The sequence below is a fragment of the Galeopterus variegatus genome, unplaced genomic scaffold, assembly GCF_000696425.1.
Source record: "Galeopterus variegatus unplaced genomic scaffold, G_variegatus-3.0.2 Scaffold3499, whole genome shotgun sequence".
NCBI lineage: Eukaryota > Metazoa > Chordata > Mammalia > Dermoptera > Cynocephalidae > Galeopterus > Galeopterus variegatus.
This window is the reverse complement of record NW_007729610.1, coordinates 126,831-150,647: the sequence shown is the minus strand read 5'-3', so window position 1 is coordinate 150,647 and position 23,817 is coordinate 126,831. Positions and strand designations below refer to the sequence as shown.

The 23,817-nt window shown below is 40.3% G+C and overlaps 1 protein-coding gene across 2 annotated transcripts in view; it reads left to right on the top strand.

Annotated features, from left to right (window-relative positions):
• The window catches only part of CSRP2BP (CSRP2 binding protein), a 39,570-nt gene that overhangs the window by 814 nt on the left and 14,939 nt on the right, over window positions 1-23,817 (top strand). For both annotated transcript variants that reach the window (XM_008585219.1, XM_008585221.1), the window contains exons 2-6: window positions 1,690-1,808; window positions 6,055-6,176; window positions 14,291-14,472; window positions 16,594-17,010; window positions 17,144-17,709. In XM_008585219.1, the coding sequence (XP_008583441.1) occupies window positions 1,690-1,808; window positions 6,055-6,176; window positions 14,291-14,472; window positions 16,594-17,010; window positions 17,144-17,709 (1,406 nt within the window). The remainder of the gene's footprint in view (window positions 1-1,689; window positions 1,809-6,054; window positions 6,177-14,290; window positions 14,473-16,593; window positions 17,011-17,143; window positions 17,710-23,817) is intronic.

Sequence of the window (23,817 nt, the reverse complement as noted above, 5' to 3'; positions counted from 1 at the left end):
TCCTGAGGAGCATGCTTTGCCAGCTATCATCTGATCTGTACCAAAACAGGATTTTTCCATTAGGCAAGAGACTAGTAAAGACATATGTTCTAGAAGAATGCTTTTTGTAATAGATTTTATAACTAAGTCAGAGAAAGTTTTATATATATATAATTGTGAAGTAATTTTCTGGTATGTGGAAATGTTTTTGTTAGAATGGATTCAATTATTCAAATTAATTAGTAACATTTTCATAGAAAACAAACCTAGAATTTACCAACTAGTTGGTTGCTGCTTCTGAGCTGTCTCTCTCTGATTATTAGTTCAGGGTTCCACCTGAACATCTCAGCGACTTTCCCTTTGTCCTCACAGGATAAACTTTTTTTTTTTTTTTTTTTTTACTGACCGGTAATGGGATCGCAACCCTTGGTGTCGCGCCCGCACCGCGCTCAACCAGTGAGCGGGAACCGGTCTCCACATGGGATCCAAACCCTTGGCGGGAGCGCCGCCACACTCCCAAGCGGCGCACTCTCCAGTGCGCCACCGGGCCAGCCCGTTACAGGATAAACTTTAAACTGTCCTTTGTGGTTGGCTCCCTGCTAAAAAATTCTTTTGTCTCTTCCATCCCCACGTGTAAACAAAACTTTGCAGTTAGGGTGAACTTTTCATTCTCCACAAACAGTCCTTTCTTATCCCTAGGACTTTGCACATTTTCGTTTCCTCTCTGGAATAAGCTTCTCTCCATGTCCTCCCCCATACGTAGGCACCCCTCTTCACCTGACCATTCTAGTCCTCCAGGCCCCTGTATAGATACCCCTTTTCCTAGCTCCCGTCTTCCTAAAATGGATTGGGCACCACTTTTATGTGTCTTCACGCTGCCCTGTGGCTTGCATCACATTCCACTCCTGTGGTTTTCATGACTCACAGAACATCTGCATCACCTGGGGAACCTTAAAAATACAAAGGCTTAGGCCCAACTTCAAAGATTAATTCATCTTGCCTGAGGTAGGCCCAGGCATATTTAGAAAAGTGAAAAATAAAATCCGCCGGTGATTCTGATGCAGGGCGATTATAGAGAACCTCAGTGCTGTTGCAATTACCAGTTTTCTCCTATGCAGCCCTCTCAGATTTATAAACATGTGAGAACAGGCACTGTATCTGTTCTGGACATTTTGTATTCCCAGTTCCTACCTTAAGCGCCTGGCAGGGGGTGGGAGCTCAGATATTTTTTGAAAGAATGTGTGAAGAGACCTGACTATAGGAGGTAGGAAAGTGACAGAAAATCCAGTTAGAGCAATAATACCTGCCTTTCCAGTACCTTTCTCCTTAAAGTTAAGGAACCACAGATTCTTTTTTTTTTTTTTTTTTTTTGACTGGTAAGGGGATCGTAACCCTTGGCTTGGTGTCGCCCGCACTGCGCTCAGCCAGTGAGCGCACCAGCCATCTCTATATAGGATCCGAACCCGTGGCGCCGCACTCTCCCGAGTGAGCCACGGGGCTGTCCCGGAACCACAGATTCTAATGGGCACATACTTGATGTTAGAATAAAAATCTTTCTTCTCTACTCCCTTCCCCATCCCGCTATTGTGGGTTGGCTGAAAAAAAAAAAAAACACAGCATGGGAAACTTGGGAAATCTGGTTGATAAACTGATTAAATCGTTGGGGCACTGCTGCTCTGGATAAATCTGTGATGTGACTTTTTCTCCTAGGTCAGCTGAGGGAGCAGCTCAGTTACCTTAAGGGTGATAATTTCTTTAGGTTTACTTGTTCCGACTGCTCAGCAGATGGCAAGGAGCAGTGTGAGAGGCTGAAGCTGACATGGCAGCAGGTGAGTAAAAAGCTCTCTAGAATGAGGAACTTAACGGACGGGCTTTTGAGTTATTTTGAGGGGCAGTTTTTATTTCAAAATTAGATACTGACTATGGAGAATGGAGTTCTTGATAAAAAATACTCTCCACTAATTTAGTGAGTTAGGTTTGATATGCTTGAAAATCTCACACAATTTCATTTGCATGTAATACCAAGCTCTGATTATTATTATTGTTTTCTTTTTGGCAGCTGGCCAGTTTGACCTTGGTGTTATAACAACATGCTCTAACCAACTGAGCCACCTGGCCAGCCCTCTGATTTCAATTGAAAATGAGGTTCACATTTTTCTGACAGCCATCTATAGAACAATAAAATCATTTTTTGTTTGTTTGTTTGTTTTTGTCTTTTTTTTTTTTTTCGTGACCGGTAAGGGGAATCACAACCCTTGGTGTGGTGTCGCCCACACTGTGCTCAGCCAGCGAGCGCATGGGCCAGTCCTATATAGGATCCAAACCCGTGGCAGGAGCATCACTGCGCTCCCAGCGCTGCACTCTCCCGAGTGCGCCACGGGGCGGCCCTAAAATTATTTTTTAACATGTAAAATGGCTTCTTTGGAAATAAATTTGGAAGAAGTAATGTGACTGGTTGTAAAAACCGACATAACCCAGCTTTTCTGCATTTGAACTCAGATGTTTGAATATTTTTTGTTAAATGAATGCTTATGTCCACTTTTAACCATCTCCAATACCAACACCCTAATCCAAGGCTGCTATAGCCTAAACAATAGCTTTTTACTGAATTCTGAGTTGTATTAATTTTTTTTGGTTTGTGTTTTATCAGTATGGCACCAATGTTATGTACAGACTTGAAGTTCAAAAAATAAATGAATTTGGGCCAGCCCGGTGGTGCACTCGGTAGAGTGCAGCGCTTGGGAGTGTGGCGGCGCTCCCGCCAAGGGTTTGGATCCCATATAGAGACCGGTCCGCTCACTGGTTGAGCGCGGTGCGGGTGCGACACTGAGGGTTGTGATCCCATTGCTGGTCGCGGTATGGTGCGCGATCCTGTTGCCGGTCGTGGTACGGCGCGACACCGAGGGTTTCCAAAGAAGACATGAAAATGACGTAATAACTTCGTATAGCATACATTATACGAAGTTATACCGCTCACTGGTTGAGCGCGGTGCGGGTGCGACACTGAGGGTTGTGATCCCATTGCTGGTCGCGGTATGGTGCGCGATCCTGTTGCCGGTCGTGGTACGGCGCGACACCGAGGGTTGCGATCCCGTTACTGGTCATGAAAAAAGACAAAAAGGAAAAAATAAATAAATAAATGAATGAATTTTATGAGGTTGCGTTAAAAAGTTGTGAAAAAATTGAATTAGAAGATAATCCGAATCCTTCCAAGAACTTTTTGAAGACCTTTGTACATTACTCACTCTGTTTTTATGTTTATTCATTCAGCATATACTGAGTGCCTGTACCGAAGCAGGCAGTATCCTAGGTCTTGCCCCTAGGCAGCTGATTTTTCACATTTATTTTATATAATAAACAGATAGACAAGATAATTACCCATAGTGCTTTTTGCTTTGAAGGAAAAAGCTCATCTCTGATCAAAGACCTGAAAGACAATCAGTTGGTCTTGAATAGACTCCACTGATGTCTCCAGATACTTAGTACTACATTGGAATGTGGTTTTTCTTTCTTTTTAAATCTTAAACTTTGTTGATTTATCAAAGTAATAAGTAGAAATGCTTGTAACACAATTAGCATTTTGTTTGTATTATAAAATACCGGCAGTAAAGAGGTCTGGTCTCCTGAGAGGCCCTTTCCTCCCATGCTCCCTTTCTGTGTCCTCCTCTTCTCCTTGGTGATACTGTGAACAACAGTTTGACACATAGGAGAAACTTTATTAAACATTTAGTAAGGATGGGGAAGTTATTACATTTTTGTCCTGGAGACTCATTTTTACATCACAGGTAAAGATACCGCCATCTGTGCTCACTATTTTTCTAGTGTTCTTCAACAGATACTTACTGAGTGTCTGCTGTGGCTCTGCCAGCCCCGAGCCAGGCCCTGGGATTACATTGGTCCACAAGGCTGGCTTTGTGACTGATGAGCTTGGTCGGGTAGCATGAGAGCAGAAAACTAACCTGAGATTCATTCTTTTAGAGGACAAATTCCAGGAGAACAGGAAAAACAGGTCTTTATATATTAACATGTAATTTGCCCAGTAAATATTAAGCACAGATCATGGTATTCTTATCTGTGATGTAAGAATGAGTCTCCAGGACAAAAATATAAAAACTTTCCTATCCTTCCCAAATGTTTAATAGGAAAAGTTATTTTCAAGCAAATATGTGAGTTTTAACTTTAAGTCATGAAATATGTCAAAAATATAGAAAAGTGCTGGAAAAAATAAATAAATAAATACATAAATAATAAAATAATTCCTACCTCTGAGATTAGCAATGAATACATGTTTCTGAGGTACTGTAAAAGTCTGAGAGTGGACAAAGCTCATTCCATAATTTTCTTAAAGTATTTATTGAACAATAACTTTAAAATTGTCATGAAATATCTATAACAAAATTAACATTTCTCAGTGTACAGTTCAGTGGCATTAAGTACATTCACATTGTTGTGTAACCATCACCACCAGCCATCTCTAGAATTTTATCCTCCCAAACTGAACTCCATACCCATTAAACAATAACTCCCCATGAATGTTAACTGTTTAATTGTTGGCTAATATAGACTTTATGCAAAAATAAGTGCAAGACATTTGAAAAATCTGTTCATGATGTTAATTGTACAGTAAACTGTCTTCAAGTATTACAGGTTTAAAGATGGGGGGAATTGAAACTTGGTTAGTGAAGCTTCAGAATTACCAGGCCCTTGTGAGTGGTGTAGTCCTAGGTCTTCCCATAGGACCATTGGGGATTTAATGCTGTGAACACAGATGTTGGGGACATTAATTGTAGTTTATCAGATTCCTAACATCTGCAGGATACTCCTTATAGAAAGAAGGATTATTTAAGGATTCTTTTCTTTTCTAGATTCTCTGTCCCCTTTTCAGTTTCATTGGCCCCAAAATAAGTCATGATATTTATTAGGTTGGAAATATGGTTTTGAATAGCTTCTACAGTTTTATTCATTTACATAAAATTACATAAACATCTGTGTAAAAAAATCTGTATGAATATAGATGCAAAGAGGAAAATGTCTGAGAGGATAGTTACTGAATGTTAAAAGTTATAGTTTTTTGATGGTAGATTTCTTTTTTTTTTTTTTTAAAGATGACTGGTAAGGGGATCTTAACTCTTGACCTGATATTGTTAGCACCATTCTCTCCGAAGTGAGCCAACTGGCCATCCCTATGTAGGGATCCGAACCCTCAGCCTTGGTGTTATCAGCACCACACTCTCCCAAGTGAGCCACGGGCCAGCCCTGATGGTAGATTTCATATGAGTTTTACTTCTTTCTTTGCTCTATTCCCTATTATTGAAGTCTTTGACAATGAGCATGTGTTATTTATATTTTTGGAAAATACCTCCCCATTCGGGGCTATGAATTCTTCATCTGTAAAATAACAAGGTTGGACTAGCTTAGGAGTTTTCACACTCAGTTCTGGGGGGTGTGTTGGAGCCCTCTGAGAATGGGCTGAACAGCCAGGCCTTTTATATCCCTGCCCCTTGTCTAATGCTGCTTTTGCTTGCCACAGCTAAAAATGGCAAAAATCACTGAGTAGATGGCATCTAACATTATTTTCAGCTCTGAAATTCTGAATCTTGTTTTTGCCCTCTAAAGAGCTTAGAGAAGTATATATGCAGGGGTAATTTTCAAAATGTTTTCTAAATATAATAAAGGGTAGCACCCTCAGAAAATGCTAGCTGTAGTAGGCATCCATAGGCTTTACTCTTTATTTAGGGTTGCATTGTGGTGGGGTGGGGGTCGGTGCTTGGGACAATGCCTGTTTATTGACTGATTCAGAGTTACTCTGTTGTACCCATCAGCCACACATCAGCCCTGCATATGTAACACATAAGGAGCAACTGCACATAATTAAGTGGATTAGTGATGTCTAACAAAAGAGAAAAAGCATGTAAAATTCTACACCAAGGAGATTCAAAGATATCACCCTTCCCTTGTCCCCTTCACTCCCCACCTTTCGTACTCAGAATATAAAACAGGACAAACTTTTTCCCTCTCCAGATTAACATCTCTAATCATGCTGTTCTCTCAGCACATGTTTCATTTGTGTTTCAGGTTGTCATGTTGGCAATGTACAACTTGTCTCTGGAAGGAAGTGGACGTCAGGGTTACTTCAGGTGGAAAGAAGATATCTGCGCTTTTATTGAGAAACATTGGACTTTTTTACTAGGAAATAGGTAACATGGTTTTTAAATATTCTCACCAAAAATCTTATACTTGAAGGAAGATGTAAAGAATGAAGTATACAAGATGTGAGACAACCTAACGTAGCCCCATTAGAGATTTAGAGTATTTAGTTGTGGCAAATACGAAGAATTTTTGAATTCCAGAAAATGTTTTTATACTTTAAGTTAAAAAAACTTGTTCATTAAAAATCAAAGTGGAAGTCTATACTATAAAAGTATGGATTTTCATGCTTTTCTCATCCTACTTCCAGAGGAAAGTGTTGATTTCTACTTGAGCATGTTTTTGAAGAGATTTCTTAGAATGTAAAATATACAGAAAGAGTTTGTTTAAATAGTCTGTTCAAGAATTGGATGAGTAATTATTTTAATTGAAGAGATAGGATTATAATGTCCTTCTAAAATCAATGCTTTGGCCAGCTGCCTATCTATCTATCTATCTATCTATCTATCTATCTATCTATCTATCTATCTATCTATATGTATATAAATGCCTTATAAGAGGTCAGGAGAGGAAAAATAATTGCAGATATTTACTGCACCTGTTTATTAATTAATTAATTTTTTGCAACTGGCTGGTATGGGGATCCAAACCCTTGACCTTGGTGTTAGCACTGGCTCTAACCAACTGAGCTAACCAGCCAGCCTTGCATCCATTTAGATTGCTCTAATTAATTGTCTTGTTTTATTAGTATTTGTTTTTATTAACTCTGAAATGTAGACCTTCTTATACTTTTTGGTATTATTCATAGTGCTTAGCAAAGTTTAGTCCTATTTTATGCATGTGGTTTACTCATTAAGCATTCTTTTTTTTTTTTTCCTTTTTGTCTTTTTTCGTGTCTGGCAATGGATCGCAACCCTCAGTGTCGCGCCCGTACCGGACCGGACCGGCAACGGGATCGCAACCGTCGGTGCTGCGCCCGCACCTCGCTCAGCCAGTGAGCGGGAACCGGTCTGTATGTGGGATCCAAACCCTCGACGGGAGCGCCACCGCGCTCCCAAGCGGCGCACTGTAGCAGTGCGCCACCGGGCTGGCCCTAAGCATTCTTTTTCATAATGGTGCTTTGATTTTGTTGCTGAGTGCTCCTTTTTGGTGATTGCTTTGGTTCATCAGCCTTAGGAATGCTAGTGCACTGACATTGAGGCCATGTGTCTTAACTATAGATCTCTGTGGATCTAACAAGATTTTTATTGCTGTTAGAGACTGGTGAGTTAGCTACTGCATTAGTGAATTTTGTTTGAGATTCTGATTGGTAGTGTCTGAAGTCCTTTGTGAGATTCATAAACCTTGTATAATAGGTCAGTGTAGACATGACAAAGGCTTCACGTCAGAGCAGGTAGTTTTTACCTGTCCTTATTCTGAACTCACTGCAACCTCTGATTCCTCAGGTGCTGAGAATCCGCTAATGTTACTGAGAGCACAGGGAAGGCAGTTGAAAGGAGGGGTGACTTTCTGAAAGCTTATGGTGCAAAAAATGGAATGGACTCAGTGCATTTTGACAAAGGGGGTTATTTTAGTTCTTGGGTTATTAGTGGTGCTAAGAAAATAATTGACACTGGTAATTGACAACTGGTTCTTTCTTGTAAGGAAAGGAAATCTGTTGTTAGTTTAATGATTTAGCACTATTTATAGAATTTAATATACGCCATTTATAAAGGACAAGAAAAGGACAAAAACTGGTAAAGTTAGATCTTGGAATGTTTTAATGGTCTCTGAGTGCTGTTCTATTTAGTGCATTTTCTGGAAGAAATTGGATTTAAGTTGCCTATTTTTTAGGATATTGCCAGATTTTAATAGAAATTGTTCAGTTTCATTTGTTCATTTCTAGAGCATGTTCTGAGAGGAATCAGCTAAAGCTTTTTTTCTTTTTAACATTCCAGTGAAAGACACTAATTACTCTCTAGCTTTCATGTAGTTTAACAATTAAACTAGTGTTTTTTGGCTACATGGTATATCACCTGGATTATTATTTATTTAATCTCCTTATTTAAATCAAATCATTTAAAAAAAATTATTTTAAAAAGAAACTTCACATCACCATGGTAAATGGAAAACCCTTATCACTTGCCATAAATAGATTGTAGTTAAAATTATAAATACACTAAAAATAAAACAATGCAATTAAATTGTAACTTTATCCTGTAACATGTAAAGGCAATCCAAAGCTTTCTTTTTCAATTAAAAAGGGAAGCTACAAGTGTTAGTGAGGATTTAAAGCAATAAACTTTTTCCTTGATGTACCCAGAAGGAATGAAAGGTAATTAGAGATCACTTTGTGATTCTTTGTCACTTGTTTCCTGCCATAGAGGTATCCTTTACTTTGGGAACTCTGCTTTAAACATCAGTGATTGGAAAAGTCACCCAAAACCACTCATGCCAGGTGGTTACCTCTTGCTCAGACACCTCCACATATGAACATTATTAACAGGATCACTACATCCCAGAGAAGCAGTCTGTAAAGAGCATTTATATTTGGGTTAAACTTTTTTATAGCTACTGAAGATACTAATTCTACTATCCATAGGACATACTTTAAATGTTTAAGAATGGTAACCATTTCTCATTTGTTGGAGGATCTAAGAGAATAGTGTACTGTGTAGTGAAGTGCTAAGTTGGAGTACATTTTCTTTCAGATGTTTTCAGGTTTTCCTCTTATACCTTTAATGTGTTATTAGAGTTTAAATGTATAAATGTTTGTTTAGGGCAATCTAAATAATTTTATGTACCATTGTAGAAACAAGTTAAAAAGTATACAGAAGCTTACTTACTATAGATTAATTACCATTGTTGTGTGATCATTTAATCTGCTTTTACAATCCTGGCCATGAATTTTTCCAGAAGGTATTGTTTTGATTAGTGAAGAATAGTTTGAGTTCTTTCTTCTATTACCATATGAGTATGTAACTGATTTTAAAATGTACAATTTTTCAAATTTTGACATCTCTGATAGCTGGATGCATCTTACAATTGATGGAAGGTCATAATTTAACTGGTAGTTAGCTCTCTTATCAATACATAAAATGGTGTATTTTAAAGTCAATGGATCCAAGATTTGATGGAATGTGATAGAACACATTTATAGTATTTACACTTCACAAAACTACATGAGGAGGATCTTGGGAAGATGCCAGAGTTGGAAGCACCAGAAGTCTGTCTCCCCATCTAGGTAACAATTGCACTGGCAGAAACTATCTGATGTATCTGTTTTGGAATACTGGAATCTAATGAAGGCTCAAAACTCCAGGGGAAGGTGTGGACAGTAAATTGTGGTTAATTTTGGTAAATTTTAGCTCATAGCACAGTAGCAGCTACCCTTCCCTCACCACCAGCCCAAGGCAGTGAGGCATGTGTTACTGGAGTAGCTTGCACACAGCTTACAGTAGGATCCAGGATGGGCAGGAAGAACCCTGTCCTCCAAATATTGGGGATCTGTGCTCTGATCGCTGGTTGCTGCTGCTCATCACAGAGGTGCAGACAGAGGCAGAAGCCACTGTTGTTGCACCTTCTTCCATTGTTGTAAAAGTTGGTAAAGGAATTGAATAGGCATTTCTCCAAAGAAGACATGAAAATGACCAATAAGTACATGAAAAGATGCTGAAAATGTGAATCATTAGGGAAATGCAAATCAAGGAGATACCACTTCACACCCTTTATGATGGCAACTATCAAGAAACCAGAATATAACAACTGTTGGCAATGATGTAGAGAAATTGAACCCTTGTACATTGCTGATGGGAATGTAGAATCATACAACCAGTATAGAAAACAGTATGGTGGTTCCTCAAAAATTAAGAATAGAATTATCACATGATCTGGCAATTCAACTCCTGGGTATATACTCACAAGAATTGAAAGCAGGCTCTTGAAGAGATATTTGTATACCTGTGTTCATAGCAACATTATTTATAATAGCTAAAATATGGATGCAACCCTATGTCCAATCACAGATGAATGGATAAAGTGTAGTATATACATACAATGGAGTATTATTCAGTCATAAAAACGAAGGAAATTCTTTTTTTTTTTTCTTAAAAAAGATGACCGGTAAGGGGATCTTAACCCTTGACTTGGTGTTGTCAGCACCACGCTCAGCCAGTGAGTGAACCGGCCATCCCTATGTGGGATCCGAACCCGGGGCCTTGGTGTTATTAGCACCGCACTCTACCGAGTGAGCCACGGGCCGGCCCAAAACGAAGGAAATTCTAGCACATGGTATGACATGGATGAACCTTGAGGGCATTATGCTATGTGAAATAAGCCAGTCCCAAGAAGACAAGTACTGTATGATTCCACTTATGTGAGGTACTTAGAGTAGCGAAAATCATGAGACAGAAAGTAGAATGGTGATTGTCAGGGGCTAGTAGGGAGGGCGAAATTGGGAGTTATCGTTTAATGGGTATAGAGTTTCAGATTTGCATGATAAAAAGTTCTGGAGATGGATGGTGGTGATGGGAGGGGGGACTGTTTGAGACATTCTTAAATGTATGTTTTATTATGTGTCCTGGCAACAAATTTATTCTACTCCATACAGGTATTATTCTATTGCATGTCTGTGCTGTATTTTGCTTAGCTGTCTATGTTAGTTTACTAGCGATGCCTTAACAAAAGTAACACCAACTGGATGGGGTTAAACAACAGAAATTTATTGTTTTACAGTTGTAGAGGTTAGAAGTCTGAAATCAACTTGTTGGTAGAGTTGGTTCGTTTTGAAGGCTATGAGGGAGATATATTCCATGCTTCTAGCTTCTGTTAGCCTCAGGTATTTCTTGGTTTGTAGATGGCATTTTTCCTGTGTTTTCACACTGTCTTTCCTCTGTACCTATCTGTCTGTGTGTTCAAATTTGCCTTTGGTATAAGGACACTAGTCATACTGGATTAGGGTCCAACTTAATGACTTCATCTTAACTTGATCACCCGCAAAGACACTATTCCCAAATAAGGTCACATGCAGAGATACTGGCGGAAGGACTTCAGCATCTTTTACTGAGGGGACAAAATTCAGTCCATAACATTTAGGTTATTTCTAGTTTTCCTCCATTTAAATCAACCTTGTAATGAATATTCTAGTGTATACATCCTTTGTATTGGGTTCAGAGGATGCCCACACTTTTGATACATGTTATGGAGGTAACCTCTACAAAGTTTACCCCAGTTTATGTTCCTCCTAGCATTGCATGAGTTCCCTTTTCCACACACTAAACAAAACGTTGGTTTTTAAAATCTTTTGAGACTTTGTCAATCCTTTATTTATTTATCGTGGTAAAAAACATAACAAAATTTACCATCTTAACCATTTTTAATGTGTCTGTTCAGTAGTGTTAAGTGCATTCACAGTGTTGTACAGCAGATCTAGAAATCTTTTCTTCTTACAGATCTGAAACTTTATACCCACTAACTCTCCATTCTCCCCTCCCCACCTCCCCTGCAATCACCGTTCTACTTTCTGTTTCTATGAATTTGACTATTCTAGGTACCTCATGTATGTGGAATCATACAGTATTTGTCTTTCTGTGACTGGCTTATTTAACTTAGCATAATATCCTCAAGGTTTATTTGTGTTGTAGCATATGACAGCATTTTCTTCCTTTTTAAGGCTGAATAATATTTCATTGTATATATATACACTCCATTTTCTTTATCCGTTTAATCCTTATATAGACATTTGGGTTGTTTCCATCTTTGTCATTCTTTTTGAGAATCTGAAAAATATTGCTTCTCTTTCATTACTTAATAGCTCCAATCTTCCTGACCTCTTTTGTCTGCTGGGGGAAAAGGGAGATTTCTCTTGTGGGTCATTCTATCCCCTCTTCTTAAAAGGTACATTTTAGAGAGTAGTTCTTAATGGGCCGGCCCGGTGGCGCACTGCTACAGTGCGCCGCTTGGGAAGCGCGGCGGCGCTCCCTCCGAGGGTTCGGATCCCACATACAGACCGGTTCCCGCTCACTGGCTGAGCGAGGTGCGGGTGCAGCGCCGAGTGTTGCGATCCCGTTGCCGGTCCCGGTCCGGTACGGGCGCGACACTGAGGGTTGCGATCTGTTGCCGGACACGAAAAAAGACAAAAAAAAATAGAGAGTAGTTCTTAAGGCTTATGATCTCAGGACCGTTTTACACTCTTAAATATTTTCAAGGGCCCCAAATAGCTTTTGTTTATGTTGGTTACAGCTATTGATATTTACCTTTTTTATTTTATTTTTTTAAAGATGACCGGTAAGGGGATCTCAACCCCTGACTTGGTGTTGTCAGTACCACGCTCTCCCAAGTGAGCAACCGGCCATTCCTATATAGGGATCCGAACCCATAGCCTTGGTGTTACCAGCACCACACTCTCCCAAGTGAGCCACGGGCCAGCCCTGATATTTACCATTTTAGAAATTAAAACAAAATTTAAAAATACTTATTACTTTATTTAAAAATAATAATTAACCCATTTAATGTTAATATATTTTTTGAAAAAAGTATATTTCCAAAACAAAAACAGCAAGAAAAGTGGCATTGTTTCTTGTATTTGCAAATCTCTTTAATGTCTGTCTTAGAGAAGACAGCTGGATTCTTATATCTGCTTTAGCAATCAGCCTGTTGGATATCCATGTCATGTAGCTGTTGGAATACTCTGCAGCACACTTGTAAGAGAGTTAGAGTGAAAAAGGCAAACAACATCTTAGTATTATTATGAAAATAATTTTCATTACATGGACCCTTGAAAGGCCCAGGGGTACCTGGACCTCAGTTTGAGAATCACTGGTGTAGGTGAGCTCTGTGGAATTTTATTTCAACTGTGTTGGAGAAATGGTATTTCACTTCTTGGTATTTCTTAGAACCCTGATGGCCAAGTTAGAAAAATTTTCTTTGTCAGAAAGATCTTCAAGTGATGGTGAGGGTGAGAAAACAAGTGGAATAGTTTGTACCCTTGTCTTATCCTTTGGGTAAGAAGAGGGGCTTGGAAAGGTTAGGAAAAAGTAAGAATATGGGAGAGTGCTGTGGGACCGCAAGATTGGGGGTGGAAGCTAAGGTGTCATTCTTCCTGTCTCAGATAGTTCTTATGCCTACTTAAGTTCATTTATTTATTGTTTTGGTTGGTGTTTTCTAGTACATCTTTGTTTCTCAGAATGCTTTTTCTTTTGCCTTGCTAGCAATATTTTCTAACTGTTAGACTTAGGATTTCTGATAATTGATGTTTTCAAGGTGGAAATAGTTGCCTTTAAAAGAATTTTCAGGGCTGAGCCTGTGGTGCACTCGGGAGAGCGTGGCGCTGGGAGCACAGTAGCGCTCCCGCTGCGGGTTCAGATCCTATATAGGGATGGCCGGTGCGCTCACTGGCTGAGCGTGGTGTGGCCGGTCTCAAAAAGGACAAAAAAATAAAAAATAAAAAAAATAAAAGAATTTTCAGCTGGTTAGCTCAGTTGGTTAGAGTGTGGTATTATAAGACCAAGGTGAAGGGTTCAGATCCCTGATAGACCAGCTGCCAAAAAAATAAAAATAAAAATACAGAAAGAAAAAAGAATTTTCAACAGGAGCGTGAATGCTTGACATTTTGCATGTCTTGTTATTTTGTTACATACGCTCTCTGTTTATGGAGCATACAATGTAGCTTTATTACTACTCTATTACTTCAAGGCAGATAGGAGCAGACTGAGAGATGCATACAACTTTTGGGGTAAAATGAGCAATTCAGCCAGGCTAATAATGAACTTGTAGCACACAATGCCCAGTCTTGGAGTTATGCTTCTTGTTTGCTTTGTTTCTTGAGAGCTATGCTTAATTCACATATAAAAGCAACTTAAGTTAATTACAATTAGCCTGTAGGTCTCCATAATCATGATGATTGTGATGAGAAGAGTTTTATGTGTGTTTGAATTATTTCTTTTAATCCTCATAATAACCCTGTGGGGTAAGTTCTATTATCCCGATTTTACAGATGAAGAAACTGAGGCAGTTGGAAACTGGTAGAGCAACGCTTTGAAGTCAGGCAGACACTAGAGCCACACTCTTGACTCTTACACTCTGTTCCTTCAACAATTGGAGGTTCCATAGCATATCGTGCATAGAGTGTATTTTCTATATGCTTGAATTGAAGGGCCAGTAATTTAAAAATTTTTGAACTCTTTAGGAAAAAGACTTCAACCTGGTGGAGCACTGTAGCAGGTTGCCTCAGCGTGGGAAGTCCTATGTATTTCCGTTCAGGTGCTCAGGAATTTGGAGAACCGGGATGGTGGAAACTTGTTCACAACAAGCCCCCAACAATGAAACCTGAAGGAGAGAAGTTGTCCGCCTCTACTTTGAAAGTTAAAGGTACTGTTGCAAGAACAGTACAAAAGGTGCTGGTCGCACCAGAGCCAAGCAAGTGTGAATTTAGGAGGGGATGGTCCTACCTCTATCAGGCATGCACAGCTCATACAGCTCTCTGGAGCTACTCTGCTTGACAATTTTATAATGATACATTCTTTGTATGCTGTAAATAAATACTATATAAACAGTATTTTTTATCATTTCCAAATCAAGTTACCAGTTTTATAAATTGCCTTTAGTGTCCGAAAGGTTCAGTGTTTTCAATCTGATTTTTTTTTTAAGTTTTTGTTACGGAAATTTTAAAACATACAAAGGTGAAGAGAATGATATAATGAATTCCCATGTACCTTCCACCTCACTTGAACAGTTAACTCCTGACAGTCTCATTTATCTAGAAACCTGGACTTACCCCCCACCTTCCACCCATCCTCACCCTTGGGTTATTTAGAAGCAAATCTCAGGCATCAACATTTTATTCTTAAATATTTCAGTATGTATCTCTAAGAGATAAGGATTTCTTCTTTTTTTGCAGCCTAACTATATTGCCACTTTTCACACTTAAAAAAATTAGTATTAACTCCTTATTGTCACATATTGATCTGATACATACATACATATATATTTCATATATATATATATATATATTTTTTTTTTTTTTTGTGGCTGGATGGTACAGGAATTGAACCCTGGATCTTGGTGATATTGTTCTTTTTTTTAAATCTAAAAAGTTTTAATGAGCTTTTAAATTTTTAAAAATGTAATTGGGGAAAAATCAAGTAGTAATGAAGAGTGTAAAGTTTGAAGTCTCCTCTCCCACCCCCTGCCCTGCCTGCAGTTTTGCTTACCACTGTTGTCTCTTGTGAATGCTTTTAGAAATTATCTCTGCATATTTAAGCATTTTCTTATCTTTTTAAAAATTTTATTTTAAAATTTAATCATACATATTTGTGGGGTACAGTGTGTTGTTTCAGTACATGCGTTCATTGTATAATGATTCACCTAAGGATAGAGAGCATATCCATCCTCTGAACATTTATCTTTTCTTTGTGGTGATTATGATCAAGATCCTCTTTTCTAGCTATTTAGAAATATATAATATTATTAACTCTAGTCCGTTTTGTTATTTTTTTAAAAACATAAATGGATTCATACTCTCCATTTTTTCCCCCACTTACCAGTATACTTTGGGTATCTTTCCCTAACAGTACCTGTGTCTATCTACTCTATTTTATTTTATTTTATTGTGTTCTATTATATGGCTATATGATAATTTATTAAACCATTTCCCTGCTGTTGGACATTTTGGTTGTTTCTACCTTTTTTGTTTTTTGTTTTTGGGTTTTTTTTTTGGTGGCTGACCAGTATGAGGATCTGAACATTTGACCTTGGTGTTATCAGCACCATGCCCTGTCCAGTGACCTAAGCATCCAGTCTTTGTTTTTATTTTAACAGTGCTACAATTGTACCAAATTGTGTGCATATGCAAATTGTGATAAATTCCTGGAAACAGAATTGCTGTATGAAAGGGCATATTCATTAAAAATTTTAATGGGTATTGCAAATTACCCTCCAGACAGCTGTAATAAAATTTATGCCTTACTAAAAAGGCATGAAAATGCCCACTTCCCGGGCCGGCCCGTGGCTCACTCGGTAGAGTGCGGTGCTAATAACACCAAGGCCATGGGTTCGGATCCTATATAGGGATGGCCAGTTTGCTCACTGGCTGAGCGTGGTGCTGACAACACCAAGCCAAGGGTTGAGATCCCCTTACTGGTCATCTTTTAAAAAAAAAAAAAGAAAAAGAAAATGCCCACTTCCCCATTCTCTTGCTGAGCATTATCAAACTTTTAATGTTTATCAATTCCAGTAGGTGAAAGATAGTATCTGAGGGGTGGCAATCAGCTTTGTATCTTATGAATATTAATAATCCCCCCCAAAGATAGTATTTAATTGTTTAAATTTACATTATAACTTATTTTTTCTTAAGAGATGTGTCTTTTAGTTTAGGCCATTCATTGAACATTTCTCTATATTGAACAGAGCACTAGGCTCACAATGAAATAGCAAAAGAAACTAAAGTTGAGTAGTTATTTTAAAACTTAGATATTTATTTTTTTCTGACAGCCTCAAAACCAACTTTAGATCCCATCATTACTGTTGAGGGACTTAGAAAACGTGCCAGTCGGAATCCTGTAGAATCTGCCATGGAATTAAAAGAGAAAAGGTGTCGAACTCAGGAAGCGAAAGACATTAGAAGAGCCCAGAAGGAAGCAGCTGGCTTTCTTGACAGGAGCACGTCTTCTACCCCTGTAAAATTCATAAGCCGAGGCCGCAGGCCAGATGTGATTCTTGAAAAAGGAGAAGTGATTGACTTTTCATCCTTGAGCTCCTCTGACCGCACCCCACTAACAAGCCCATCTCCTTCTCCGTCCCTGGATTTCTCTGCCCCTGGCACTCCCGCCTCTCATTCTGCCACACCTAGCTTGCTTTCAGAAGCAGATCTGATTCCAGATGTGATGCCACCACAAGCCTTGTTTCATGGTAAGACTTACCTTGCTTGAGTCTTGTTTGGGTATGGGCCATGATATGAATGTATCAGTTTTCACCTTCGGGTTGTGTGCTCTGAATTTCTTCTTTCCCGTGTCTTGATGACACTGTTTTATACTCTGCACAGATGATGATGAGATGGAAGGTGATGGAGTCATAGACCCAGGGATGGAGTATGTCCCGCCCCCTGCTGGGTCAGCAGCTTCTGGGACAGTGGTTGGGAGTAGAAAGAAGGTCAGAGCACCTGAACAGATAAAGCAGGAGATAGAAAGTGAGGAGGAAAAACCCAACAGGATGGACATTGATAGTGAAGACACAGATTCAAACTCATCATTGCAAACAAGGGCTCGAGAAAAGAGGAAGCCTCAACTGGAGAAGGACACAAAACCGAAAGGTCCCAAGTATACTCCTGTGAGCATTTATGAGGAAAAGCTTCTTCTCAAGAGGCTAGAAGCTTGTCCCAGCGCAGTTGCTATGACACCAGAAGCTCAGAGACTGAAGCGGAAATTGATTGTCAGACAAGCGAAAAGGGATAGGGGCTTACCACTTTTTGACTTGGATCAAGTTGTTAATGCTGCTCTTCTGTTAGTTGATGGGATTTATGGAGCTAAAGAAGGAGTTTCCAGGCTTCCAGCTGGACAAGCCACGTACCGAACTACCTGTCAGGACTTCCGAATCCTTGACCGATACCAGGTGAATATGAACACATGCTCTAAAACTGTTGGGGGCAGGAGGGGAGGTGGGGCGGGCAGCAACAGGCAGTGGACACCATTATGCTGTGACTTCTAAAATCATGAGTAATTTTGGGAGAGAGAAGAAACGATCAAGGGAGAAAAATACAAAAATTGCTGGGCTTTATTTTTGAACTTATTCAATATAAATACCCCTTAATGCATCTGGGTTTTTTTTTTCCCTTGACCATTCAAGAAATAACCGAGACATTTTCTTCATACCTGTCAATCTCTGAAGGTAGCTGTACATGGTTTGTGTCATAGCTTTGATTGACACATTTGTTGAGCACATGCGGTGTACCAGAAACTGTGCTGAGCAGGATCTGAAGGTGTGTAAACATCTGTGCAGTTAAGGGACAACATGAAGAAATAGCAGCCAAGGGATCAGTGTGTTATCAGCATTGTTCAAAGGATGCTCAGTGGCACCCAAGTTTTGTGAATGCTCCTGGGAACAATTAATTCTACTCAGAACTGCCAACATGCACTCTCCCAAGAGCAGGAATCAGAGATCTCATTCCCTGTATCTATGCTAGTACTTGATACAAACAAGCCTTTATGTTTTGCTAATTGGATGGCTATAAAGTGAAATCTTGTTTTTTATTTACATTTCTTTGACTATAGGTCAGGTTAAACATGTTTCATGTTTCCTTGTTGTTTCTCCATGTATGAATTGCCTGTTTGGAGTCCTTGCACATTTTGTTGTCTTTTTCTTCTCTGAAAGCTAGTGGGATCTTCTCTTTATTGCCAGTGTTCTTTTTTTTTTTTTTTTAAAGATGACCGGTAAGGGGATCTTAACCCTTGACTTGGTGTTGTCAGCACCACGCTCAGCCAGTGAGCGAACCGGCCATCCCTATGTGGGATCCGAACCCGTGGCCTTGGTGTTATCAGCACCGCACTCTCCCGAGTGAGCCACGGGCCAGCCCCGAACAGTGTTCTGATATTAATTTATTCAGTGTGAGTCTTCTTTCTTTTGTTGTGCTGGGCGTTTGGTGTGTTTGGTTTCAAACTTTCAATTTGAAACTTTCTGAGCTCTGAAAAGTCTTCTTGATTTCCTGTTTTCTATTTTCTCTGTTCTCTCTTTTTAGAACTCCCCTGTTGTTTGGATATTGGACCCTGTAGACCAGGGGTTGGCAAACTTTTTCAGTAAAGGGCTAGATAGTAAATATCATAGGCTTTGCAAGCCACACAGTCTCAGTCACAGCTACTCAACTCTGCTGTTTTGGTGGAAAACCAGCCATAATGAATGAGTGTGGCTGTGTTCCAGTAAAACTTTATTTACTGGGCTGGCCCATGGCTCACTCGGTAGAGTGCGGTGCTGATAACACCAAGGCCACGGGTTTGGATCCTGTATAGGGATGGCCGGTTCGCTCACTGGCTGAGCGTGGTGCTGACAACACCAAGCCAAGGGTTGAGATCCCCTTACCGGTCATCTTTTTTAAAAAAAAAAAAAACTTTATTTACTAAAAGAGGCAATGAGCTGGATTTGGCTAAAGTTTGCAAAGATCCCTACTCTAGATGGATCCTCTTCGTTTTCTTTTTTTCTCGTTTTCATCTTTCTTTTCCTGGGAAGTATTAACCTGCCTGTCTGCATTCTGGGAACCAGGTGGGGAGGAGCCAGAGCCTACCATTCAGTAGATGCCTTTCCACTGAATCTCCCCATCTTCACAACAGTCGTCCCATCCTCGGCTTCCTGGGTTCAGAATCTGCTTCTCGAGCCTCTCCAGAGATTCTAGTCTTCTGCCCATGGAGGGAAAGATCATTTGCTGGAAGTGGGCAATAGGGATGTAATTGGAGGCTTTAACCTCTTAAATAAAGAGCCTCTCAATGCATGGTCTACCACCCACTCTCAACTTTAGCAGCACCTGATGCCTTCTGCTGCTGTGCTTTCCTGAGGCTGTGTTTTGTAAATCACCCTGCTCCTGGCCTGCTTTCACCACCAGCTTAGGTGTTGGCTTTCTTTGGTCTAAGTCATTTGCCACTTATACATATGGTTTTGCTACAGTCATTTATTCACCTGTTCTGTGTTCTTGTGAGTTGGTCTGTTTAATGTCTGTACTTCATTTTTTAAATTGTGAAATGTGTCATACAGGTAGAAGAAGGCATTGAACGTATGGGTACGTTTAAAGATTAATAAAATAGGGCTGGCCCGGTGGCGCACTGGAGAGTGCGCCGCTTGGGAGTGTGGCGGCGCTCCCGCCGAGGGTTCGGATCCCATGTGGAGACCAGTTCCCGCTCACTGGCTGAGCGCGGTGCAGGCGCAACACCGAGGGTTGCGATCCCGTTGCCGGTCAGTAAAAAAGGAAAAAAAAAAAAAGATTAATAAAATAAATGCCAATGTATCTCTCTCCTAAGTTAAGAAATATGGTGTTACAAACACCTCAGAAGTCCTTGTGTATATTTCCAACTCCTCTGAAAGTGAGCCACTCTTTGACTTTTAGTGTTAACTATTTCTCTGCTTTTTTAATGCGTATCCCTAAACAATATACTTTTAGTTTAAAAAACAAAAAAACTGAGTGGCAAACATAAATCTAGCTGTGTAAGGAAATTATCATTAATAGTTTCCAGGTTGCCACTATTGAGATGAAGGTTCCCAATCTTTCAGGGACATTGTTGTGGATTGAATTGTATCCCCCAAAAGGATGTGTTGAAGTCCCGACCCCTGGTTCCATTGAATGTGACCTTATTTGGAAATAGGGACTTTGCAGGTATAATTAGTTAAGATGATGATGTACTGTAGTAGGGTAGGCCCTTAATCTGATATGACTGATGTCTTTATAAGAGGAGATGAGAAGGAGAAAAAAAAAAATAACACACACACACACACATATTTGTAAAAGAAGAGAAGACACACAGGGGCTTGTCTACAAGCCAAAGGACATCAAGGATTGAGGGCAACACCAGAAGCTAAGAGAAAGGCACGGGACAGATTCTCTCCTAGTGCGTACACAGAGGGTGTAGCCCTGCCCAGCCCTGATTTCTGACTTCTAGCCTCTAGAGCTGAGACAATGAATTTCTGTTGTTTGAAGCCACCCAGTTTGTGGTACTTTGTTTTGGCAGCCCTGGAAAACTGATACAGTCATGTCTGTCTGCAGCTTCCATGAACTTCTCCTGGGGGAGTTGGTGGTCAAGGTCATGAGGGAGTCCTGGGGAACATGAGGCTCACCACAGTCTGAGCATCAGGCAGGGCTGTGGTGTGTACCAGAGAATGTGGCAGAAGTGTGGGCAGAGGGAATGTGATCTTCCGTATTTCCAGACAGAGCTGACATGGCTTCCCTCCAGCTTGCAGGAGGTCAAAACAGTTGTTTGTGGAGTGAGTGTCCTCATCTGATGCAGGGAAGCGGGCATGGAGGGTGTATGGAAGGCTCACCAGTGCATGGTTAAGACAAGCTGAGCACAGATGTGATGCTAGGCCACGGCTCCTTAGGTTTAAAAGATGGTTGGTGGCAGCAGGGTCTTTGTGGTGACAGCCTCAATATGTCTGCTCCTGAGTCACAGTTGTCCATTCCATGCTGGCTGGGCTTTGTGTGTGACACTTAGCAGTGGTCATAGGATCTCCCCTCTGTAGAGATTCATTTGCCCCTCTTCTGTATTTGATCTCCTGTTTCCTGTGGCCTGTCTTTAATTTTTTGTAGGTTTGCTTCATTGTTCTAGTGGAGCACACATTCTTAATGGCTTCCTGAGGAGAGCTGCCTGGGAAATAAAAACCGTATGTATTTAGTATGTGTGGTGAGACCTACGTAGTGAAAAGGCCTTGACTGGAAGCAAGTAGACAGCGGAACAGTGCTTTCAAATTCTGAGGGAAACTGAGGTGAAACTTGAAATTCTATACACAGACACATTATCTAGGTGAGCCCTCTGTTGAGGCCCCCCAATGACACTTCCTTTAGGTCTTTCTTCTTGTGCTACTCACAGTCACCAGGGATTTAAAATGATGTGGTTTTATTACCAGTTAGTACTTAGCATTTTGAAATTTTTCTCATTATTTTCTCTTTAACCAGGAGTTATTTAGTGCTGTTTTTTCAGTCTTCAGTTGCAGGCATACTTTGGAGATACTGTGGGTTTGGTTCCAGATCACCTCAATAAAGTGAATATCATAATAAAGCCAGTCACACAAACTTCTTGGTTTCCCAGTACACGTCAAAGTTATGTTTACACCGTACTGTAGTATATTAATTGTGCAGTGGCATTGTGTCTAATAAAAAAAAGGTACATACCTTAATTTAAAAAGATTTTATTTGCTAAAAATTGCTCACGGTCATCTGAGCATTCAGCAAGTCATAATCTTTTTGTTGGTGGAGGGCCTTGCCTCCACGTTGGTGGCTGCTGACTGATCAGGGAGGTGGTTGCTGAAGGCTGGGGCGGCAGTGGCAATGTGTTAAAGTAAGTCAGTAATGAAGTTTGCTGCATCAGTTGACTGTTCCTTTCATGAAAGATTTCTTTGCATGCGATGCTGTTTGGTAGCATTTTGCCCACAGTAAAAAGTCTTTCAAACTTGGAGACAGTCCTCTCTAATCCTGTCACTGCTTTATCAACTCAGTTTATGTGATATTCCAAATCTTTTCCTGTCATTTCAACAGTGTTCACAGTATCTTCACCAGGAGTAGATTCCATCTCAGGAAACTACTATGGGCTGGTCGGTTAGCTCACTTGGTTAGAGCAAGGTGCTGATAACACCAAGGGCAAGGGTGTGGATCCTTCTACCAGCCATCGGCCAAAAACAAAAGAAAAATGTAAAGAAACCACTTTCTTTGCTCATCCGTAAGAAGCAACTCATCCATTAAAGTTTTATCATGAGATTGCAGCAATTCAGTCACATCTTCAGGCTCCACTTCTAATTCTGGTTCTCTTGCTTTTTCCACCGCATCTGCAGTGACTTCCTCTACTGAAGTCTCGGCCCCCTCAAAGTCATCCATGAGGGTTGGAATCAACTTCTTCCAAACTCCTGTTAATGTTGATATTTTGACCTCCTCCCATGAATTGCAATTGTTCTTAATGTCATCTAGAATGGCGAATCCTTCCCAGAATGTATTTAATTTACTTTGCCCAGATCCCTCAGAGGAGTCACTATGTAGGGCAGCTATAGCCTTACAAAATATGTATTTCTTAAATAACAAGACTTGTTAAAATTACTTCTTGATTCATGGGCTACAGAGTGGATGTTGTGTTAACAGGCATGAAAACAACGTTAATCTTGTACATCTCCATAAGAGCTCTTATGTGACGAGATGTATTGTCAATGACTAGGAGTATTTTTAAGGGAATCTTTTTTTCTGAGCAGTAGATCTCAACAGTGGGCTTAAAATATTTAGTAAACCATGTTGTAGACAGATGTGCTGTCATCTAGGCTTTGTTGTTCCATTTGTAGAGTACAGGCTGAGCAGATTTAGCATAATTCTTAAGGTCCCTATGATTCTGAAATGGTAAATGAGCATTGGCTTCAACTTAAAGTCACCAGCAGCATTAGCCCCTGCAGTTAGCCTGTTCTTTGAAGCTTTGAGGCCAAGAACTGGCTTCTCTCTAGCTGTGAAAGTCCTGGATAGCATCTTCTTCCAATAGAAGGCTGTTTTACCTACATTGAAAATCTGTTGAGCATAGCTACCTTTTTTTTTTTTTTGTCTTTTTCCGTGTCCAGCAACGGATCGCAACCCTCAGTGTTGCCCCCGTACCTGACCAGGGACCGGCAACGGGATCGCAACCCTTGGTGTTGCTCCCGCGCCTCGCTCAGCTAGTGAGCGGGAACCGGTCTGTATGTGGGATCCGAACCCTCGGGCGGGAGCGCCGCCGCGCTCCCAAGCGGCGCACTTATCCAGTGCGCCACCGGGCCGGCCCCGAGCATAGCTACCTTCATCCATTATCTTAGCCAGATCTTCTGGATAACTTGCTGCAGCTTTTATGTCAGCACTTGCTGCTTCACCTTGTACAAGCTTCACCTTGCACGTTGCTGTTATGGAGACACTTTTAATTTCCTTCAAGAACTTCTCTTTTGCATTCACATCTTGGCTGTTTGGTGCAGGAGGCCTAGTTTTCGACCTATCTCAGCTTTCGACATTCCTTCCTCACTAAGCTTAAT